This window comes from Anticarsia gemmatalis, chromosome 21 (assembly GCF_050436995.1).
Source record: "Anticarsia gemmatalis isolate Benzon Research Colony breed Stoneville strain chromosome 21, ilAntGemm2 primary, whole genome shotgun sequence".
Classification (NCBI taxonomy): Eukaryota; Metazoa; Arthropoda; class Insecta; order Lepidoptera; family Erebidae; genus Anticarsia; species Anticarsia gemmatalis.
The window spans coordinates 443,543-467,311 of NC_134765.1; the positions used below are offsets into that span (position 1 = coordinate 443,543).

The 23,769-nt window shown below is 33.3% G+C and overlaps 1 protein-coding gene across 2 annotated transcripts in view; it reads right to left on the bottom strand.

The window, feature by feature from the left end:
- NK7.1 (homeobox protein NK7.1) overlaps positions 1 to 23,769 on the bottom strand; it is an 86,294-nt gene that overhangs the window by 62,139 nt on the left and 386 nt on the right. Inside the window, exons 1-2 of one of the 2 annotated variants that reach the window (XM_076128501.1) lie at positions 23,319 to 23,580; positions 6,821 to 7,558 (exon numbers count right to left, since the gene is read on the bottom strand). In XM_076128501.1, the coding sequence (XP_075984616.1) occupies positions 6,821 to 7,451 (631 nt within the window). In that variant the 5' untranslated portion in view covers positions 7,452 to 7,558; positions 23,319 to 23,580. Of the gene's footprint in view, positions 1 to 6,820; positions 7,559 to 23,318; positions 23,581 to 23,769 lie in introns of those variants that run through there. The other variant, XM_076128502.1, reaches the window with a different exon arrangement.

A 23,769-nucleotide genomic window follows, 5' to 3' on the forward strand; every position in this document is an offset into this window, starting at 1 on the left:
AATTTGTTTCATACGTTTTTTGAGGGCATGCAAAGTCCCCAACCCGGACTTGGCTAGCGTGGTGATCAGCCTCCCCTCGTTTGGGATGAGACCCTTACCCATCAGTGGGACAGTATTTAGTTAAAAAAAATGAAAATATAAAACTTAGAGAAGGAAGACTACGCCACAGAGGCAGTCAAACCTAGCAAAATCTACTAAAATCGAGTAATCATTTCCAGGCACATTGCCAAACAGATTGTCAAACAAAAATAATAAAAACAAAGTCCAGTAATAAAGCACAGTGGTTCCGTGTACATAACTCTTAACATCAAACGCTGAGACTTAACGTAGCGGGTTCGAGTCCCGATTTATTGCTCATAACGCCACAGTTATACGATAAGTGGTTCATTGATTGTTAGCAATTATGTGTATTATTTCCTCTTCGATGTTGAGTTGGAGATTGAGTGCTGGACTTTAAAATGAGTGTGCTCTCTTGGGAGAAGTAAATGTGTGTTTGTTTGTTAAGAGAAGACTAAGGGCCAGTTTCTTTAGACTGTTATGTATTAGATAGCTTATAAGATGTAATTTACTGTCAGTTTTTTTAGTTCATAGTTTATCTGACACTAATATTTAGACTGAAAGAATCAGTTTCACGACTTGTGGTTAAATTATGCACTAACTGCGAGGTAGAGTGGCAACAAATATATGAGTATTTAAAAAAAATTGATAACATGCTTATTCAGAAAATGTGAAGCCTTAAAATATCTGGTTCTCATTTCTGGGTAAGATTTTTTTTATGTGATAGATAAACTTGTAAAACTTTAAGTTGCCAGAATTGAGTATCATGAACGTAAGTCCCACGCAGAACAGAGCCTGTAAGTTTTGGCTGAACTTATGCTTGTATATCTTTATTTCTTATCTTGATAACAAAATTTGTAGAATAAAGAATGTTCTTGATGCATTGCAAGACTTAGATATTACACGACTTTTAGCTTAGTAATCACTCAAGTAAATACTTACCGGAAACCTATCAAATACGACAGCCTCATCAAAAACAGCGCAGTAATTCTCCCAAAACCACAGACATGGAGATCAAACGGTGTGAATACGTGTCATATATTATAGTAACAAAGACGAATTAACTAATAACGTCGCAGCTGTGAGTGGTGGCGTGATTTACGAGCCCTGCCTACGCCGCGGTGACGCGCCGTGAAGATTAAAGCGAGCAACCCCCAGGGGAACACGAATATATTTAGATGATTTGAGTTTTTAAAGTAATTGCTTGATGTATTATACTTAAGATTTCGTTATTCGGAAAAGGTGGTGAGTACAGTCAAAAGCAAAAATATATACTACATTTTCAACAGCAATTTTATCTATCATAGTAGTCAATTACACCACCACTGTCTATTTGCTGACTAAGAGCAATTATAAATAGATATATTCATAAAAAAATTACAGTGCATACATATTTTTGCTCGTAGCTGTACTTATTTTCGACTGCTTTGTCTGTTTCGCTACAAGATAACGAGCGTTTCTACATTTGTAGGAATCAATTTAAGCAAAAAAATATAAATAGTAAAAAAACATCAAGTCACATTTTCCTTTTCATGTGCAAGATATTTTGTATATGTGTATTGTTTATAACTGCATCTAAAACAGTCCAGTAATTCCCAAGATAATCGCCAACAGACGTGCAAAAAGACACATTCTTCAATGATCTTATTAGGCCATATATCGATGTTATTCAGAGTCAGACAAGACTAAATGAAGCACTAATGGCCTATCAGCGGGTATCGTTTATTTGTGGCCAGCGCCGGGGCACAAGCTATGCGTTTATTTTGACATCAGATCGTTATCGATGGGCCTGCTTTAGGGTGGAGGGTAATAACAACTGGAAAATATAGTGAGCTATACTTTTAGTTTTACTATATAACCATTTCTTTTATTAAACAATATTTTAATGTTTACATTGACTATTATTTAATTTTATATTAGCTATATTTTTAACAAGAGTATTTTACTATTAATTTCGTTAAATGATAATATGTAGTATCAATTGATGGTCACATCGCATCCTGACCTATCAACGGATAAGATGATTATGCACTGCTTTTTTAATAAATTCTCCTATCTACATTAAATAACACTATAAACATTGTCACTCGACCTGTTTGTTGCGCCTTAATGGTCAAGCGAATGGACTGTTTTCAGGGCATTTAGTATTAAGATAATAATATGTCACGGGGTTAAATTAAGTAAACTTAGATTATTTTTTCTAATAAGTCGCATACGTGCTATTAATCTAGGTTAGACAGTATTTACGCAATGGTATATGAAATATTCTGTTTCTGGGATACGAACCCGAAACATTTCGATCGCATATCAAACCTTAGTTATTATACCGTCTCTATTTGTCCTCCCTGCCAAACCTCCAGCCATCAACCCTCAATTAAGCGCAGAAAGATGCGGCAAGCTGCATAAATTAGCATAGCTATGTGCTGGTCGCCGTCTGTGCAGTAGTTTCGAGTGTGCTAGTCTAAACAACGGGCAGACGAGTTACAAATTGAACCATTGCGATCTCGGAGTCGCGCGCCACTCTCTGTACAGTAGGGATGGCATGTGGATAAATAGTGCGCAAATTGGTTGCAAATTAAGAGTTATTTTTTTAAGGCAGATAAGTCTGTGCGTAGAATATTTTTATTGCTTTGTTGTATGTGGAGAATTTGTCTAATTAACATGGCTATAATGAACACGAGCTTATTAAGAATAAGAAGTTCATCATAGATGAAGATTTTTTTATATAAAATATATTATTAATATGACCTTTACCCAGACAGTATAATATTAAGTTCATACAGAGTATAATATTGTTTTTATATACGAAGGAAATAATTTCAGTACTTTTGTACAGCAAAGTTTGTACTGTTCAAATACATAATAGAAGACTTACTGTCTGATTTGAGTAGTTAAATATTTAATTAGTAAATTTACTAATCTAACTAATTCCCAACACGAACAACAATATTTTTACATCTTTTTCTTGACTACGCAAATCTCCATTTCCACCTACTAATCTTAGGTGACAGCCCTAACCCACATTAAGATAGACAAATCGCAGCACCGACAAGCCCTCGATTGACGCAATAAGTCGACATTCGTATGACCAACATTAATCCTTATAAATTTTAACGCTAAAAATAAATTGGCAACCCTAAGCGCAGCTGCAACGGCCAATAGCTTATTGCTTGGACGTTCCACGTTTGAATTACATCTCGCAAATTTATTTATACACTCACTTTAAAACAAAACACTCTTATTGCTACAGTAATATAGTCTAAAATCGTATGCAAATTAGTTTAGCAACTGTAGTATTAAATTAGTATTGTAGTCGTCTCGATTAAAGCGATAGAAATGTAAGGGCAATTCGATATTAGTTATAGTGTGCAGTGTATGGGAGCTGAGTCAGCTAAGTATAGCGTTGGGCGATGATGCCGATTGACAAATTGAGAATGAACGCCTTAACGATCTGCGAGCCTGGTACTCGTTTGTCAAATACTTAGTTTATAATTAACGTACTTTATTTATTGTATTTGTTATTCATTGGAAAGGTAAATAAATAACTATAGTGTAGTGTGATATGGTTGTGAAAATCAATAGATTCGGTTCCTGTGTTAGGTAAATTAACAAGAAAGAAAATTAGGTTTCTATACTCGCACACAAGATGGAAAATCAAGCACGTGGCCAAATTTCTAGGCTTTTCTTAAAAGCCCATAATTTTCAAATAAACATGAGATAGATTTTTTTTCAGATTTTGCTGATGATGGTAACAATCATTCATATTACCCCGTTTCGACTAAACGTTGAGTTATGGGACACCCTGTATATTCTAGTCAAAACCCAGTAGCTCTGCAAAAAGTAATCAGTAAACAGGCTTATTTCATTCAAAAAATAGAAGAAAATATTAATGTAATTATGCCTCTATCAATAACTAAGTAGGCCTATTTGAAAACAACTGCTTCTTGCTTGCATTTCAAAGATAAGCCTAACAAAAGTTTAGTCGTGCTTTTGTAGAAACACCCATGATATTCCTATTACTTCACTCACAAGATAATTTCAAAACAAAGTTAGTACATAAGTTAATATGTAATAACATTGAGTGCATCAGTTTCGGAGCATAAACTAAAAAACGTACAAAATATGGAGCGATAAAAACACAATAACATTTAAGACAATACGATGAGTAATGATTAAGGGTTCACGCACACTATGCGATTTTGCGACTACGATTTTCCGAAAATAATTGGTTGTGGTTATAAATTAAACGTTATTGTCTGCACTCTATTATTCTTTATTGCTTTACTTTAATTTCAGATAACTTTTCAGTAAATAACTGTTTACAGAAAAATACACGAATAAAAATGTAGTTATAATTCAAAATTAAGCTATTATAGTCCGAATACTTAGTAAAGGGCATTGATATTTACTTAATTATACATAACGAAGTGTGTGTTTAAAAAATAAAATCCAAACAAATAGTTGTTGGACTATATCTACTTACTACTATTGTAGGATTTCCTCGTTACCACGTGAACCTTTAGAAAAACAGCTGTGAAATAAACTCGACTGCAAACACAAATAAAAAACAAAAACAATCTCATAATCTGCCCCCTGATTGGTCGATACAGTATAATCTTATTTCCTCGACAAACTCTACCCACACGATGGGCAGAGATTTTGACCGAGCGCTTTTAATACAATTACTGCTACCCGACTTGCATTGCAACGACGAACGAGATTTTCATACGACGCCGACGCTAAAATGCGGTTCAGGGACATATTGGAAGTTTATAAAAATAGAAACTGTAGTTTGGCTAAAAATTGCAACGATTCCTATTAAAATTAATTTACTGTAAATAAGGGAGTTAATTTGATGAGCATTAAATTTTCTAAATGGGAAATAGCCGTGATATTATGCATGTATAGAGAGAGTGACATAAACAAATAAATAAATGATACCAAATGTGCGATCATTTTTATTTTAGTTTTTCAGTCACTTTCCAAAATCTCAAAAAGCATCTGCCACCGATTCCCTCACAGATCTTTCACAGTTAAAACACTGTAAGAATGTTCTGAAAATTAATGTATAAGCTACAAAGATATGCTTTACTGATGGCATTTGCGTAATGAAAAATAGAAAACTGATATAAATTGAGTAACGATATAGATACTGAAAAGAGCACGTATTATATTAGGTTTTATAAATAGATTTGTAACCTTACAAAATGTGTTATGAAATAACATAATGTTACGTTTAATAGGGTAACTTATTACAGCATTGGGATATGATATCTAATTGACTAATAAAATTGTAGCTGAAATTTCATTTTAAAACATAAATGTAGCAACCAGTAGCACGATTCTCTATCACTATGGACTACTTACAACCGACTAGCTTTTAAAAAAATATGACAATCGGTTCACCGCCTCTAGTGGGCGTCGTAGAAACTATTTTTGCTGTAGTTTTAAATTACAAAATTTCGATAATTTAAAGTACTGTACATAATGGCGCTACAGTTCGTGAAAAGGACTTCGACAAATAATTATTTCGGGTCACCACACATTGCTGAAATTATTTTGAATGAGAAAATTATACTTTATTTCATGGTACTATTAAAAACTAACGACTAAAAAAAGCTTTTAAGCGAAAAATCGTAACTGTCCTCTAGCCCTTACAAACACAATCCATCCCATCTGTATTGGCGGGTACTAAAAATTATAACCCTACTAAAAAGAGGAGGCTACAAAATTAAGTAGTGGCAATAATTCGTGAGTGATTTACAATTTGGTCGGGTTATTAAGTTCGGGGAAGGACAAATTGTTTGTTTTGCTTCGTGTGTGGGATCTTTGTTGCGAGTATTTTTACTGAAATGTTGATTGTTTACTGATTACTGATGGTGAAGCAATTAGCTGGTTATTGTCCTAGTAGAGTTAATCGATTGTGGCGCAGTGGTTTGAGTGATCATTGTTGAATTTAGGTATTAAGGTGTGAAGGATTTGATTTGGAGTTTGATGAAATATATCATACATTTCAAATGTTTACCTTATATATTATTAACGTTTTCGATACTTTATTTTTTACCCGACGTTCAGTGCATAAGACCCGTTGCACATTTTAGTTCAATTGTAAAAACTGACTTTGGTACTGTTTTCTTTATCCAGTAGACTACATAATTTTACATTTTGTAATTTACAGAAGTTTGCTAAGTTCTATATAAGCCGCGCAAAAAATACTTTTTCATACGTAGATACACATGATTACGCCTTCTTCCCATAGTGGTAGGTAGAGAGCACAGAGAATGACTATTATTCGGCATTTATTGTTTTATCTATGTGTGACTATTATATACATATTTTGATAAATATAACGTTATTAGGGTGCAGCTGTAGATTATCTATTTATCTAAAACCGGAACAATAATAGGCATATCGATTGTTCAATATCGCAGGTGTTAGATTATCAACGAATTGAATGAAATAAATGGAAAACATCACGCCACCACCAAATAATTTAGGGTAGTGATTATACCTTGGATTCGAGGCCTATTCCGAAACCTTATCAATCCTATGCCATTAATTATATTTAGTTTCCTAAAATATATGCCATAGAATTTTAAACTGTTTATAACTTCAAGCATATTTTGACATAGAAATCTATCTACCAATTTAACCCACTTTTACCCACTGTTGAGTATAAGCCTCCTTTTCTACACGCTACGATCATATTCCTGTCTCATTTAATGCAGAAAATAATATAAAAATATTAACAAAGGTCACTCACCTTTCCCAACCCGGTCATCATCACCCCACCCCGGCGAGTCTTTAGACTTTGGCACAGACAAATTGAGAGGCTCATCGCACTTGTAATACACTTTGTCAAACTCACTGTCACTAGTCCTCACTCCCTTCTGCAGCAGCTGCTCCTGCAGCCTGTTCTTATGAACTAATAGTCTATCACTCTCTGACACCTGAACACTCTTCTCTTGATAACCAAAAGGCTTCTTCTCAAAGTTAATTTTCACATTCATCAACTGAGACAACGTTGATTTCTTCTCACTCTTATCTACATTAAGGCCTAAGATATAATCTATTGTGTGCGGCGTCGGCTTTTTTGGAGGCTTCCCGTATACGTGTGGATGCCATGACGGTTCAAATTCGTGGGAAGATTCTTCTTTCTTCTCTTCAATAACTTTGTCTTCTCCTGTTTCATTGTCGACATTGACTTCTGAATCTCTAGATTCATCTATAACCAATTCTTCTTTGTCATCGTCGACGTTAATCTTCTCGTTCGTAAGTCGGTCGTCGTAGAAATTATCATTAGTAAAGTTTTGTACATCTATCAGCGTATTGTCTTCCTCATTTGTTGTGTAATTAGACACTACAGTTTGCATTTCTTTAGTGTTTTCGTTCATGTGTTTAATGTTTAGTTGTTTCGGATATAAAACATGTTTTGTTTTTATGTTTCGATTGGTTGGCGGCGTTTGATGTGGCACTTTGATGTGATGTTTCGCTTCGTTTCCTGCAACAAACATAGTTTTGGATGTTATTGAGTGGTTCCTGATTGATATGACGTTGACGTTTTTAGCTAGTTGGTTTTATTTTTAGGTGTTGTGCTAGTTTTAGATTGGATACAACATGAGACTGATGTCAGTTTTCTGAAAAATCATAATTGTGAATAATTTAGTGACACACATTGACATAGCCGACTGTTTTTAATTTATTAGCTGTTAGATAAATTTCCTCTTTCTCATCTAGCAATATTTTAATATCCGTCAACCGATTCATTTTGCGCTACACATAACAACGTAGTTAAAGGAAGATAGAACGAAAATAATTTAAAACGTATAGCAATGCCTGATAAAATTACATTTTCTTTGATTTTAATATAAAACAACCTTCAGAAACATAACTAGAACAGAAGTAAAACAAAATGCAACAACACAATAAACATCTAACAAATCAAACTCCCTTACACTTCATAAAACGTACGAAAAAATCCCTCCGTGAAATTCCTTGGATTGGAACAAAACAACCACAGAACGAATTAACCGATACACTAACAGGCCAATAAACCTGCGTGCCCTATCTTGTAGCCAACCCTGCGCCCCGCACTCGACACCCCTAACCAGGGCTGCTAAACGATATAGGAAAACTTAATTAGAAATGATTTGTAAATTATATTGGAATTTTTTTTTGGATTGTTAAATGTTGTTTTGTGAAGTGAATGAAGTAAGTAATTTAGTATTAGTTAGCTAGCTATTGGTAATAAATATGGTTTGCTATATTGTTACCCGCCTGTTTTTTTTTATGAGTAATTTATCAATATCTATTTATACCAATTAAGTTAACTACTTGATGACCTCTGTGGCGTAGTGATTAAAGTGGTCGCCTTGCTTATACCAGCGCATCGGAAGGTCGTGGGTTCGCAAGGAACAAATATTTGTGCGATCCACAAATGAGTTGTTTTGGGACTGATTGTACTTTGTTTCTGTTTTTTGTATGTTTGTAAAAGTACCTACCCAGTACACAAAAGCTTGTTAGAGGAAGAGTTGTCTTTAAAAAATGCCTAAATTGCAAATAAAGAAGGATCTTTTAGTACAGAATTTATTTTGTAAATATCTCAACCACAAAACAAAAATATTATCACCCAAGAATCAAACTACACAACACAATATTACCACAATAACGACCTCATTTATTGCACCAAATTCCCCCAAATATCATATTATCATCACGTGTGGCAGCCCTACGCCCCACCCTCGGGCTAGGGGTGGCACGCACACAAACGCAAGGGATCAAGTGATCGGTAAGCGCTGATTGATTTTTATTGGAATCACATATCAGGGGTGGAACACGTCCCGTTGAGGTGATCGTGGAAAATATCACGTGATGGCGACTGCTTTAGATATGTGTTGAAATATATTAATATGGTTGTAATTTTTGTAGCTTCTAAACTCTGAATTGCGTGAAAAGTATTTAATTTTATATGAATTTAATTTGAACTGACTTAAACAGTTTGTGACCCCTTCTATGTACCGACTGGCGAGTGTACCTTGCGTTTAAACGTCAAGCAAATAAAGAATAACATATGGTCCCACAAATTCCAATCCAAATGGTATAAAATCACATAATAATGCTGTAATTATATTTTTTCTATAAGTTTTAGTGTAAGTAACATTTAACATGGGTAAAGGAAACAATCCTAAACGGCTCAACTTTGACACGAATATTAGCTATCTTTGTTACCGACTAAATAAAGTAATTTGTTACCAATATTCGTATATATCATTACGATTTTTTAAATGAACAATGAACACGCTATAAACAAGGGTTTTCTATAACTATAAATTACTATTCCTTTTCTTATTTATAGCCAAAAGCCCAAAAAGTACTAGGTATTTTAAAATCTAAAATATAAAGTCAATTTAGCGTCACCCCTATTCGTTTGAAATTGAAACAAAGCCCGACACAAAACACAGCGCAACATAACGAAACTGAATCCTTCTCAAACACTACATTTGTATACAAACTGATACAAACTCTATTAAATTTACTATACTACTGAATAACGGCATCGATTTGTGAAGATGCTACGATACCGCGGTATGGAATATGATGGGTGACCGTTTATTACCACATTTTTTTATTTTGAGGGTTAGATTAGACTAAAGCAATGATGTGGCGATATAGATTTGGATGGGTCGCCGTTTGAAATCACATTTTAAGGAATAAATAATGTGAGATTTTACGTAATGTTTGACTGTTAAATGATGTGTTATTTTTTCAATAATAATTCCTTGACGTATTTATACATGTTACTGATAAATGTTTAAAATAATGTCCTATTGACAAATACTAATGAATGAATTCAATAACTTTAAAGTATTGAAGAATCCTTTGTATAAAAACATTTTCTTTTAGTAATTTAGGTAATGACAAGTTAATTAACAATACATACGGAAGTATTTAATGGAATCCTTTTGGTATCCTTTTTGACCACAATAACTTTAAACATCTAATCACTAATCACTGAAAATACCAGATGAAAAACTTAGGAAACAATATTAACTGAAAACTAGTGTTACTCTCACGAACAATAAATAGCAAATAACGCAACTAATTAATACTACAACTATTTAAGACAATCCAATTGCAAAAATTGTGACGCGAATAAACGTACGTATATTTGTTGCGTCATAACTCGAAAACTACTGAACCGATTTTAATGAAAATTTGCAGCATAAAACTTTATTTAATTAAGAATTATTTAGTATAGTTTTCACCCTTAAAAAGTATTTACTTTTAATGATATTAGGTACATTGTAGCCGCATTTGAATCCTTATTTTGATAAGATAGTGCAATTTTAATGTTGAAATAAATTAGTTATTTTAAAACGTGATAGATAACATGTTAGGAAACTGTTGGTGTGCAGATAATTTCCTGGTAAAAGCGATTACGTGTATACGTTACTGTTAAGTTTATGTGCTTCTATATATTATATTATGTAATAGAAGTTATATTAGATAAGACTTGTGAAGTAAAGCACAAGGGCTTAAACATTTTTTAAACTATCTTTCATTGTTTAATACTTCAGTTCCACCCCGGCTTCACACGAGTTAAAAATGTTTTCGAAACTTCGCAGAAATTGTTCTATATTTTAGTGAAAACCGCATAAAAATCCGTTCAGTGAATTATGAGTTTATCGCGAAAAGACAGACGAGGAGACGCTGCTGGAGTACTTTTTTAATTCATAAAATATAGTGAATTTACGAGTATGAATTATAATTATCAACAACATGCAAGTTGAAATAACACCTTCTTCAAAGAGATAGACAGGGCGAAGTTATAATATTAGCTATGAAAGAATTTTACCTTAATCAAATTAACTAACTCGAATATTATTTTTAAACACTTAGATCTATAAATTATAACCCACAATTAAATAATTGAAACAATAGTTATAATCTAGACAAGGACAGGTGTTAAATCATTGTTATTTCATTAAAGATTACTATTGTCAAGGTATAATTTCTTTATGGCTTTTATAAAGACCTTGTTAAAGGTATTGTTTTTTAAGGTTCCGTACCTAAAAGGTGGAAATGGAACTATATTACTAAGCCTCCGTTGTCTGTCCGTCCGTCACCAGGCTATATCTCACAAACCGTAATAGCTAGAAACTTGAAATTTTCGCAAATTATGTTTTACCGTTCCTGCTTAAAATTAAAAATATAATATGATGGGGGGTCCCCATACAATAAACGTGTGTTTTTTATATTTTTTAATACCCCTTCTTTGTTGAGAAACCCTTCGTGCGCGAGTCCGACTTGCACTTAGCCGTTTTTTTTATTAAACTTGCTGATTGGTAATATAGCAATTTACATTTAAAATAAAACCGATAAATTACTGTAATACGGTAAACTAGTTAAAACGGTAAAAATAGTTTTATTGATAATAATATATCAAAGCCTGAAAATGTAACACAACTACGGCTAGCATACTTGTCAAGACAATGTATGGATAATGTAACAGGTTTTACGTGAATAAAATATTTTTCAGCGATTGGTAAATGTTTGTTACTAAATTTCGCTAAAACTACTGGCGGGTTTTTGATAGAATTTGGGATATAAATGGTTTCTTAACTGGATAATAACTTAAAACACTATTTACCCCTGGAATCTCTTAGCGCAAACAATTGCGGGCAGAATTTTGCAAAAATTTTAAATATTTTTTCTCATTTCTAGCAAAATTAATCTTTAGTTAATTAGCATTGTTTACGTGCCATAGGGTATGCGCAGTAGCAATTCCCAATCTGTTGGCAAGCCGTAATTTCAGTAGAGACGTCACAAGTTGCACAAGCTAAACTTAATTATCAGCGAGATCTAGGTATCTATATCGACAAAATGCCAACATACAGGCATGCTCTCTAACTACTGTGTTAAGAGCCTTTTACATTCACTTAAATGTCGTTGCGATTTTAGTAATATTAGTGGAATATCGGTTTTAGTACGCAAGTTTGTATATACGTAAAGATGAGATATTGAGCAAAGATATTATTTTAGAGTTATAGAATTCTATTTAGGGTATTTTCAGGTATGTATTTGTCATATCTTTATGAAATGATCATTTTTTTTGGATCATGAAAATGTAATTATCAAAGTAATAAGTACTACACCTAACACTTTGATAATTTCATTTTCATGACCCAAAAAAGTAGTTAGTTTGTACCTCTTTGTAACAGTCACACTGTGTTGTTAACTTATACGTAAAAGTTTTATTGAAATTCTCTAACTAACTAAAACATTGAAACTACCTAAACTATTTTGACAAAACGATAAGTTTATGTACTACAACGTATGTTATTTAAATAATATTTAACACCAATAACAATACCAATTGAACCAATCGAATACCCACAATAATCAAGAAATCTTTGCGACTCTAAAGCGTTTCTCGCTCACCTTACACCCAACAAGTGAGGCAACTCCTTAAACCCACGATATGCGGTAATGCACATCGATTTAATTATAATATAATGCTTACATACACACTCGGATTGACGTCAATGGCTTCATCGGACTATATAAACACACATATTTGAACCACACAACCACCAAGACATTCTAACACTTATTACCAAAGCAATAAGGTCATGTATCCCGTGAATGAAATTTAGTCTTCGTGTAGGATTTCAAGTAAATGTTATGTGTACTAAGAAATTGTTTATATTGAAGTTTTATGTGATAAGTTGGCTAACTTAGACTTGTGCTGGATGTATGTTGTATCACGTGCGTTCTTGTACTATTTTTCTAATAAATTGGCGTATTTTTCTCATTACTTGCATCTAATATTGATTGGCAAACGTTTATTACACGCAAACGCATCAATTAATCAGAGCTGTACCTAATTAGATAAAAAAAAATCTCATTTAAGTGAAAATGTTTCGAGATATGTACTACTTATTTTAAAGCCTAAAAACTCTATCATTATGGGCACAATCTGATACCAGCAGTGAGACAGAAATAAGTAGATTTAATTAACATAATATTGTTCTTGGGTTCCTTGTTTTCCGCTAGTACGAAAATCAACTTCATTTAACGCAATTAAGAAAAATAAAGTGTTGAACAAAGTTTTTAAATGTTGTCTTTTGAATTCGTTAAATGTATATTTTAAACTACACAAATAATACATCAAACCCGCTAATTTTCTGCCTACTACTGAAACACATAAAGTTTTCATCCATTTCATCTCTTCACACTACGAAATAAACCGTTATCCACTTATCAAATTAACACAAATATCAAAGGGAGCCATCTGGCGGTGTTTATTAACAACAAAATGTTCTTTCATCAAAAACTCATAAAGAGATATAAATTAATTGTATCAAAGGAAAAGAGGAAATGTTTTAAAGATGACAATTTTCATCCGCTAGTCTGATACAACGTCCGATGTGTTCATCGATAATAATATGTCGAAGAAGAAGAAAGTTCAATTCTATGCCAAACAAATAAGAAATAGACAATTCTGGACATATTCCTGGCCATAAAAATATTATTACCTTCATATTGTAATTGTTAAAGTTATAAGGGCAATGCAAAAGACAGTTAGTTATGTTCATATATCATTAATTAGGAGATCCTGCCGCAGCGCATCCTGATTTGCTATCAATGGATTATAATTATTTCTAATCATACCCCAAACACATAATTTCAATCGTCGTGTTTTGCAAAGGGACGTTCCCTTAAATTAAATTATAATTAAATTGAGGTTCCTAAAACTAGTAATTGGTCGGTCGTCTAGAAATCCGTAGGTCCGTTTTGTTTAGAACGGCAGTGTAGATTCACACATTAGTTTAATACAAAAATAACTACAAACACATATTTATCTTAAAGTTGTCAAGTCATATGTATAAATAGATTGATGTATAGGAATCTTATTATTTCAACAACAAAGTTAACCATATGTGCAAATAACTGCTCACCCAATATCCTGATGTTCTGCGTGATGATTCATCAATTGTAACACATGTTCATGAGAGTATCATAGTCTAGTTTTGATTGATAGCACAAATAATGGTTTAAAACACCATTGCGGCTTGGCAAGTTCGTTCCCGGGACGTAATATTATCACTTTTCATATGAATTAAACTACTAGTTTTATTATAAAAGCGTGACCGATTGATAGAACTGCTTTCGTGTTACTGTATTAGTATAGAATTTTAATGGAATTTATAGAGAAAGCCGTATGTAAAGCCGACCTGTTAAGCTTGCCTACAACCTGTCGTCCCCTATAACAGCCCTTTAGCGGTTTATTATATTAACACCGGACTTTCAACTATATCCATGCAAAACTTTATGAAAATCGTTTAAATGGTTTAGTCTTCAGAGCATACCAAACATTCAGACAGACTTTCGTATTTAAAATATTAGTATAAAAGATTAAATGTTAAACAAAACCATGATAAATTTAATAAACGTTTCTAATTGATATCGTAATTAATCAGGAGTATTTTAAAATACAAAATAGTTTTTTTATTTATTTTAAAATACAAAAATCAAAGCGATTTCCTTTTGATTCTCATAAAATGTGGCTCACACAAACCGTTTTTAATCTCAAACAAACCATCGGCTTCCTAAACACGTACCAAAAAAACCCTTTTACAAAACAAACCAATAACCAATTTCCTTCATTTTGGTAACATCAAAAAATACACGACAGCAATAAACGGGTTGAATCAAAGTATTCATTCACATTAATTCTGATATTATAATCTTCGGTGACATCAAAAGCCGACCACACACGCGCTTCCGCGACCAATACGTTCAACTGCTCGTTTGTTCGTGTTCGGCTTTCGTCCGGCTTCGGCTTTCGTCCGGCCTCGGCCTTCGTCCTTTGCCGTTTGTGTTCGTCCTGCCGCCTCGTTAACAATTAGTGTCATAATTGAATAGAACGTGGGTGCCATATTTAAGATCAGAGAAAGGTTAATTTGTCAAGATTTCCGGATTAGTGCAAGTCAGTGTTGTGAATGTATTATGCGTTTTTTAAAATTACTGTGCCGCACACGGTTTCAACTTTTACACGATGATGATTTAAGAGCGCATTCTAATTAAGATACGCGGAGTGCTAACAGTTTTTAATATTTCAAGACTTAAAAAATAGAAATGAATTAAGAATGTATTAAGGTTTAGATTCTCCTTCCTTCTTAAAACCTATGTTTCGTGAATCCAAAGTTTCATTACAGTTTCGATGCTCAATAACTATCATGTATTTAAATATTTTTTTACTACGGGCTTTCGCGAATTATTGTAGTTTCAGAAGATTCAATTTCATTTTAACGAAGCTTAGAAGTTACGTGCCAAATCAACCAGTTTATTTTTAAATCTCTTTTTACTTGAATTATAGGCCTTAAAAATTTAAAGTAGCATGTTGTCTTATCGCTTGTCAAAAGATATGGTTCCAGAAATACTTAGAATGCTATTCATTCGTTAAACTTTCACATAAATTGCAGTGTGTATGTATGTATGTATGTTAGTTTGAGGAGACAAGATGGCGCGTCCCCGCTACAAATGAGTCAGTGTATTAGTGCAATATCATTCATTCAGTTAATCGCTTCACCGACGGGAAGCCGCTGAGGTCAAATACACTCGGCTTGTATGTACTTTCTATATACGACACTTATGGGGTATATTGTTACTATTGTAAGCCATTGTTATTCCCGAGAGTTTACAAATAGGTATCATCTATCTGTGATAAAAACTATATTGTGTAATAATCTAGGTTTTTCAAATTTCAAATTCAAATTCAAAATATCCTTTATTTCGTAAACTTTTTACAAAGTATTTGAAATAGTCACGTATTTGTATTTCTTTTGTCCGTTTCGGAAAAGTTGGTTGCTCGTGAGAAGAAACGGCAAGAAACTCACGGCTTGCTCTTTTAAAATGTCAATTTGCTTGATACAATTTAGTATTGATGATTTACTGTGTACTCTATGAATCCTCAAAGCCAAATTTGTTCAGTAGGTACCTAGTTTTGTGAAAATTAGTAGCATACGTCCTTTACTCTTAAAATCTTTTACTGCGTCAATCAAGAATATTCTAACGAAAAAAGGATACCTAATAAAATTTTCCGTCACCCGAGCACGAAATATTATGGTATAAATTGCAATTTTAGTTCAAAGGGACTGTCTATCACAAAAGTTATATATTTTAAAATTCGTTTATTTATTACGTCCACTATTAACAGTTTGTAACTTAGATATCATCGCAGTAAATCTGGCACGCATTTAAGTCCTTTAAAACAATACTCAAAGCTTTGCATTGTCCCAAAGATGCACTTGTTCAGTTTAGTTGACTCAAGGCCTAACCCCTCTTTCATGATAATACCTATGCCTAGCAGTGGGACAGTAATAGGTAAATATATTTCAAATATTATTGTTTATCGCACAATACCTGTAAAGAGAGATAATAATGCGGCATTTCGTCAAGTCATTAACAAAACGAGATAAGCATCTATAAATTGATAGCGATGGGTGTGTACCTAATAACAATACATATTGTTGATTTAATTGATTGTTCTGATTAATTCGTTTATTTAGTCACTAACAACCCGCGGGTAGGGTAGGTTAGTGCCAGTTATTTTGTCAGTAATTTTTCTTGACTCATAACGATTTCATTACGGTTATTTGGGAATCGATTTTTCGATCACTTTTTCTACGCGTTACAAGCTAATCACCTTGCCATATTTTATACAAATCGGTACAGCCATTTCGACGAGAAAGGACAAACAATTTTTTTTTTTATCGACACCTCCTGCACTAATAATTCCTCTTATGTCGCGGGGACTTTTACAAACATACAAACAACGGACACGAAGTACAACCAGACCCGTAACAATTTGTGGATCGCACAAATAATTTTTCCGTGTGGGATACGAACCCACGACCTCCCGAGGCAATGGTGACGTTAACCACTGCGCCATTGAGACAGTTAAAGCTTAACTTTCTATTCACAAAAAACCTTCTCATCCTAGTCAAATAAGATCTCTATTTTACTTCATGTCTTTGATACTCGTCTTATACCAGTATAGATAATAAACTACATTTATCAAGTGATTACAGTAATTTAAACACGGTAATATCGATCAGTGAGCTAATGTGATGTGAATGGAGCCTCGTAACAGCATAATTTCATAACTCTACCTAGAGACGCTATTAAATTAACTCGTAGAGCTCTATGCACAGATTATTACACTAACTGTAGGCTTTGATATACATATGTTAACTTGCCGAGGCGCCCTTAGCCAGTTGCGCTCATCGGTCGGTAAACGATTGTTAGGTTAAGCAAACCATGGCGCGGTCATTCGATAGATGGGTGACCGCATAGTGGTATTTGAACTGGGTGTCTCCGTGCTTCGGAGGTCATGTAAAAAGTCGGCCCCGGTTGGTGTGTTGTCTCGGGTTCGAATTTGCAACCATTTGCGTGAGAAGTGCCGACTTAAACCACTCGGCTATCAGTTGTAATAAAAAATATAACATATCATAAAAATTGTTTCTTTTACACAACCACAATTACACAATTCATTCAGCATTTAACTATGAATCCTACCTAAAATTCCACTTAGTGCCTACAAGTGATATAACCATAAATAACTACATATAACTAGTGACATTCAACATTATCAGATTATTTCATTAACTAAATCTAATTAAATAATCCGAAGCTAAAATTAAACTGATATCGTTATCTATCATAGCTGTTACTGATTGGGGTTTCACAATTTGGCCAAAAAATTTGAAACTATGTAATAATAATAATAATGTCCCTGCCAATCCGGCTACAGCGGTCAGTTTTATTGAAACTGGCCATCGGTGCAAGACTTTGTTTATGGTGTCCAAGTGTGTGCACAATACACAGGTACATTCTCTATTCCTTCACCCTCATAGTCCGGTGGGACGGATAACTGACATGACCAGTGAGAGGTCAGGCGCAGGACCGACGGCTTTCCGTGCTCTCCGAGGCACGGAGGTCTACGACTTCAATTTCCTAACTCCGGGCAATCTCTAATGCGTTTCTGAGGTATATTTAGCGGTAGTTTATCTATTCATACTTTCATGTTTATATGAGCTTAAACGCTATTGAATAGATAAACTACCGCTATATGTACCTCAAAAATCGGGGGTAAAAAAATCTTAGCAGAAAATTTCAGGAGAGAGTTTTTAGGCCGACGCAGGCTTCGAGCCCGAGACTCCTCGCGTGGCAGTCGCATATACTACCGACCGTGCCATAGAGGCTAAACAGTCACTGTATTAAGTAATTATACTAAACTATCGAAAAACAAACGCATATCAAAGCGATTTACTTTCCCCGAAGTATTTATAAGTTAGACATAGAATTGAGTATGTAATCAGTCGGCTGTAGACTGCGGCCGGCGGGGCTCGGTTCAAACGAAACGTATCAAACATTCATAGAGGCTATCATTTCAATTGTATCGATTGTTTCACTCAATGCAACTGTTTGAAGGTGTTTTTATTGTTTTTATAGGAGACTAGCTTTTAACCGCGACTTCGTCCGCCACCTTAATTTTCCTAATAAGCGTCATTTTCCCGGGGTAAAAAGTAGCCTACGTCCTATCTCGGTATCAAAATATCTCCATACCAAATTTCATGCAAATTGGTTCAGTAGTTTAGGCGTGATTGAGTAACAGACACAGTTACTTTCGCATTTATAATATTAGTAGGAATTATGTAGTTTGTTATGTTGTCTTTGATAGTACATCATTTAGTTTACTTTTCCGGCTTTTACGTATATCTAATTATATTATTATAAACGCGAACTACTGAGGGTACGAAATAAGAACTACTAAACGGATTCGGATGAAAATGATGAAGGTGCAGATATTTTTTTTAGCTTAAATTATTACATAGTTTTGTTTTCCCCCCGGAAAATCTTTTCACGCCGAAGTCGCAGGCAGAAGGTGGTAATTAAAAATGGACAATTTGGACAATTATGGATGTTCGTTAATTAATAAATGTGTAAGTTTAAGGTTTAGATAAGTGTATGAATGTTTGTTACTCTTTCAAACAAATACGTCTTAATTGATTTTGATGGACGCGCAGTTTTTATCCTTGATTTATCCATATTACTTTCGCTGCAAAATCTTTCTAATAGGCCAAAGTTTGCAAGCAGAAGCTAAGAATTTGTGTATTCTCCAATCCTATAATACTATATTACTGCAATGATAAAAGGAAAATCCTTAAAAAAACACATTTTGTATATCGTAAAACACAAGTCACGCTTCAATCGTCAACTACTTTATCAAACAATCAAAAGAGTCATTTACATTAATAACTTAATTTATATTGATACTTGCACAAAGTTAATTACAATTTTAAGTATATTTGATTAATTAATAGATTTTTATCGATTTTCAATTGCCTCCGTGTCTCAGTGATTAGTGTCGCCACGCCGCTACCATTACGTCGTGGGTTCGATTCCCACATGGAACAATTATTTGAACGATCCACAAATAGTTCCTTCGGGTGTGGTTGTACTTTGTGTCCGTTGCTTGTATGTTTGTAAAAGTCACACAAGAGCAAATCTTAGTGTGGAGTCTTTAAAAAAAAGAAAATAAATTGTTTATGTATTGAAAACCGTTGTTTTATTATAATAAAAATCATCAACTGTACCTATATAACTCTGAAGGTTGTAAACTACCTACTTTTATAATTAAATCGTTGGTATATTATATTATATTGCTTGTTCCTGATAGCAGTATCGCTATTATTTGTTTATCAGCTAATTGTAATACTTCGTTATATCGCTATAAGACATCTAACAATATGGAATAGATTATATTAATGAAACGACATCTGATAGCCTAGAAAATTGTTTTGAGTGCAAAATAGAAGTAAAAGAAAAGGAATAATTCAGTCGCGCAGTAGTTAAGGTGGTCGCCACGCCACTACCAGTGCGTCGGTAAGTCGTAGGTTCGATTCCCACGCGGAATAATTATTTGTGCGATCAATAAAAATTGTTTCGGGACTGGTTTTACTTTGTGTTTGTTGTTTGTAAAAGTGCCCGCGACACAAGAGCAATTCTTAGAGCGGGAGTTATCTTTTAAAAAGAATAAATAATTAAAATTACTTTAGTTTATTATTTACTAACAATGCAGGGCAGAACACGCTTATAAGGCATCAACTCCCGTAGCGTAGGTTAAAAAGCCCGAAATTAATGTGGAGATCATATTTAAAATCTTTGATATCATTTCTATTGAGCCCATCCATTGCTTTTAGAGATTAGCGCTGAAATAAAAAAAAAATCTCTTTATCCTTATCATAATAATTCCTACTTCCGTCAAAAATTAATCTTAATTTTAAATCACAAAGAGAAATCAACCTATCGTAACAAATAACAATCTCATTTTTTTTTAAGTCGGTAAGAAATATTTTATTTTCAACCTGTCCACGTCAAAATACAATGTAAGTATTCCGTATTTTTTATACAAAAAAGATTGTAAGTAAAAAAGGGTTCCGTAAAATAGTCTTCAAGGAATATTTCTGAGAAACTGTCAAGTAAATTCCAGCTACTCTTTGAATTCACTTTGTTACTACATTTTATTAAAATTTTCTTTTAAATAATACTTAAACAATAATATTATTATCCATACTAATACTAATATACTATTACATATTATAAAGCTGAAGAGTTTGTTTTTTTGTTTGTTTGTTTGAACGCGCTAATCTCAGGAACTACGAGGCCGATTTGAATATATATCATCACGCTACGACCAAAAGGAGCAGAGTAGCAATAAAAAATGTTACAAAAACAGGGAAAATTTTGACCCATTCTCTCTAATGTGACGCAAGCGAAGTTGCGCGGGTCAGCTAGTGTAAAAATAAAGTTATCTTTTGGATAGACTTACAAATAGGTAAATTGATAGATAAAAGGTCTTACTGTATCTTTCGGATTAGCAAATATGTTACTTGCTCTTTCTAGTAAATGTTGCCGGTCGTACTTTCATGAAACTTTTCAGTTTTCTTACGCGTCGTTTATGGCTACATTAGAATGATAATATTATAGTAATAGTTCTACCAAATGTATAAATCGTAACCGCATGTAGTAGAAGATAAATAATATAGAAGTAAAAAATAAATCATAAATAGTATAGATAGCAGACCAATCAATTTTCTTTTGCGTTAATAAAAGTTACAGAGAATATTTTCAATACTTGGGGGCAGCGGAACAATAATATGAGGACGGCTATTTTAAGTATAACCCTTTATTTTCAAATGTACTTAAAAAAAACACCACTATTATTTTATTGCCACATTTTCCTCAAAAATTAAGTCAAGTGTTTTTGACTGAAATCCGAAAATCAGATAAAATATAAGCTAGATTGTAGTGACTTCCTGCTTAGAAGGATATAGGTATTAGCAATTTTATATAGATTATTACTTTATACTGCTTTAATCGATTATTTTACATGATATGGTGATAAGAGGCTCTTATCTAAGTATTGCTTCCGTGGCATCTTCGATCTGTAAAACCCACGTGCTGAAATTTTGTGAAAAACTTACTTTAGTAATTTTTAATGCTGAACTGTAATTATATAAGTTTGTTTGGTTATGAAAACTTTGTGTTTCTATAACGAAAAGTTTGTTATAAGTTTGGTAAATATAGTTTATTTGTAATATGAATTAAGTATTGTTTATTAATATACTCATTGGAGACCAATAAAATATGTCTACTACATGTCACAATAATCTGGTAACAAAACTAGGTAGGTACTTATTACTACTTATCTCCAGAATCGTACATAATAACTTTAATCTATTGTAGGTATTACCATTTTTATCAATGGAATTCTAATACTCTTCTGCTAGTTGTTCTCAAATTTATAACAAAAATAATGTACTCGGTGTTTATATCTATACTAATCTATACTAATATTATAAAGCTGAAGAGTTTGTTTGTTTGTTTGAACGCGCTAATCTCAGGAACTACTTGTCCGATTTGAAAAATTATTTCACTGTTAGTTAGCCCATTTATCGAGAAAGGCTATAGGCTATATATCATCACGCTACAACCAATAGAAGCACCAGTAAAAAATGTTACAAAAACGGGGAAAATTATGACCCATTCTCTCTTATGAGACGCAAGCGAAGTTGCGCGGGTCAGCTAGTTTGTAATAAATCTAGTGTCAAAATTTTACAACATATTAGTTAGTGAATAACTTAGCCTCAAATTTTCTCAATTCAACCAAAGATTTAAAAATAATTTTCTCCGGAACTAACTTTTTACGTGCCGCCCTAAGCATAGCGACGCTTAGTTAAAACACCATTTACACCCGTTTATTGACTAGCCACCCCCTAATTGCTACCACACTCACCGTTTAACCACCGGTGAGTAAAATACTATGAATGAATAACAAACAATGAAAACTTTAAGTTATAAAGTTTATGTCAACTCAAATTGAAAATAGAAGAAATGTCGGGTCGAATTTATATTGTGACATTAACAATTTGAGACGTTAAAACAAATTTTGTTTCTACTGTTAAAAATAAACAGTACCCAAAATTATATCAATAAGCGGTTGAATTTGTCTTTCAGTCACATTCTGAACAACGCTGAATACTGAACACCATTGAGGCTCAAAAGTTTTCAAAGAAAATCAGGAACATTTTTCACGGTTTAGTACTTAATTAAGATACAAAACCAAGACAAAACAAATAAACATAACTTTTTATTCTATATTTTAAACTATTTTATAATCTTTAAGCATACAAGATTATAACAAACATCAATTATACCTAAAACTGAAAAGTTTACAAACAAAAACTTCCCTAATAGCGAAAGCTTTTTAACACAAATCGGAGCTTAAATAAAGCTTGATAAAGCGGTAATGGAACGGCTATAAATTGTTAACAATTACGCAATTAAACCTGACAAGTAATTAATAACACTATTATGCAGTTTACACTAATAATAATAGTGTTTTGTTATTTGTATAATTACTTCGGATAGAAATAAATACTTTATAATATAATATACACAATAGTTACTATAATTTAATGAATAAAAAGAGTTGTAAACAAAATAAAACTATTTAAAAAAAAAGCAATATTGTTTTTTTTAGTTTTACGTAATTCAAAACCAATGAATTTAAGTTACTAAATATCGTTTTCTAATTAACCCTAATAATCATTAAAAGTATAATAATAATAACCTATCAATCATCAAATTAAACGATAACGAAACTTTTGCGAAAACAAAAAAAAACTCACCTCACTCAAGGGATCCGTGCCACAAACAAACACTGGCAATAAAAAAAAATAACACAATAATCACAGATCGTGAAATGTTAAACGTCAAATTACACTTCCGAAAGCATTATGGCGGGAACGCGCGACAAAACGAAACGTAGTCCAGCCGATGTGACTTTGTACTGACGGAGCGCGAAGCCTACAGCCACTGTGTGTGTGCTCTCGTCACAACACGCGCCGCGATGTGTGTGTGTGCGAGTAAGATAGCTAGCGAACTGTTAACTCGACGATACTCACAGTTAGACTAACTCACATCCAAATCGCTTAATTTTATGAGTTGTTGCCTTCTCCACCCCCTCGCTGGGGACGGCTGATGTGACTTTGGAGCGGCGTCTCACGGGATTCCAGTTTTGAGACTGTTTGGTGATGGTTTGTTTTGATTTTAGAGAGTAGAGTTGTGCAAACATTGAAC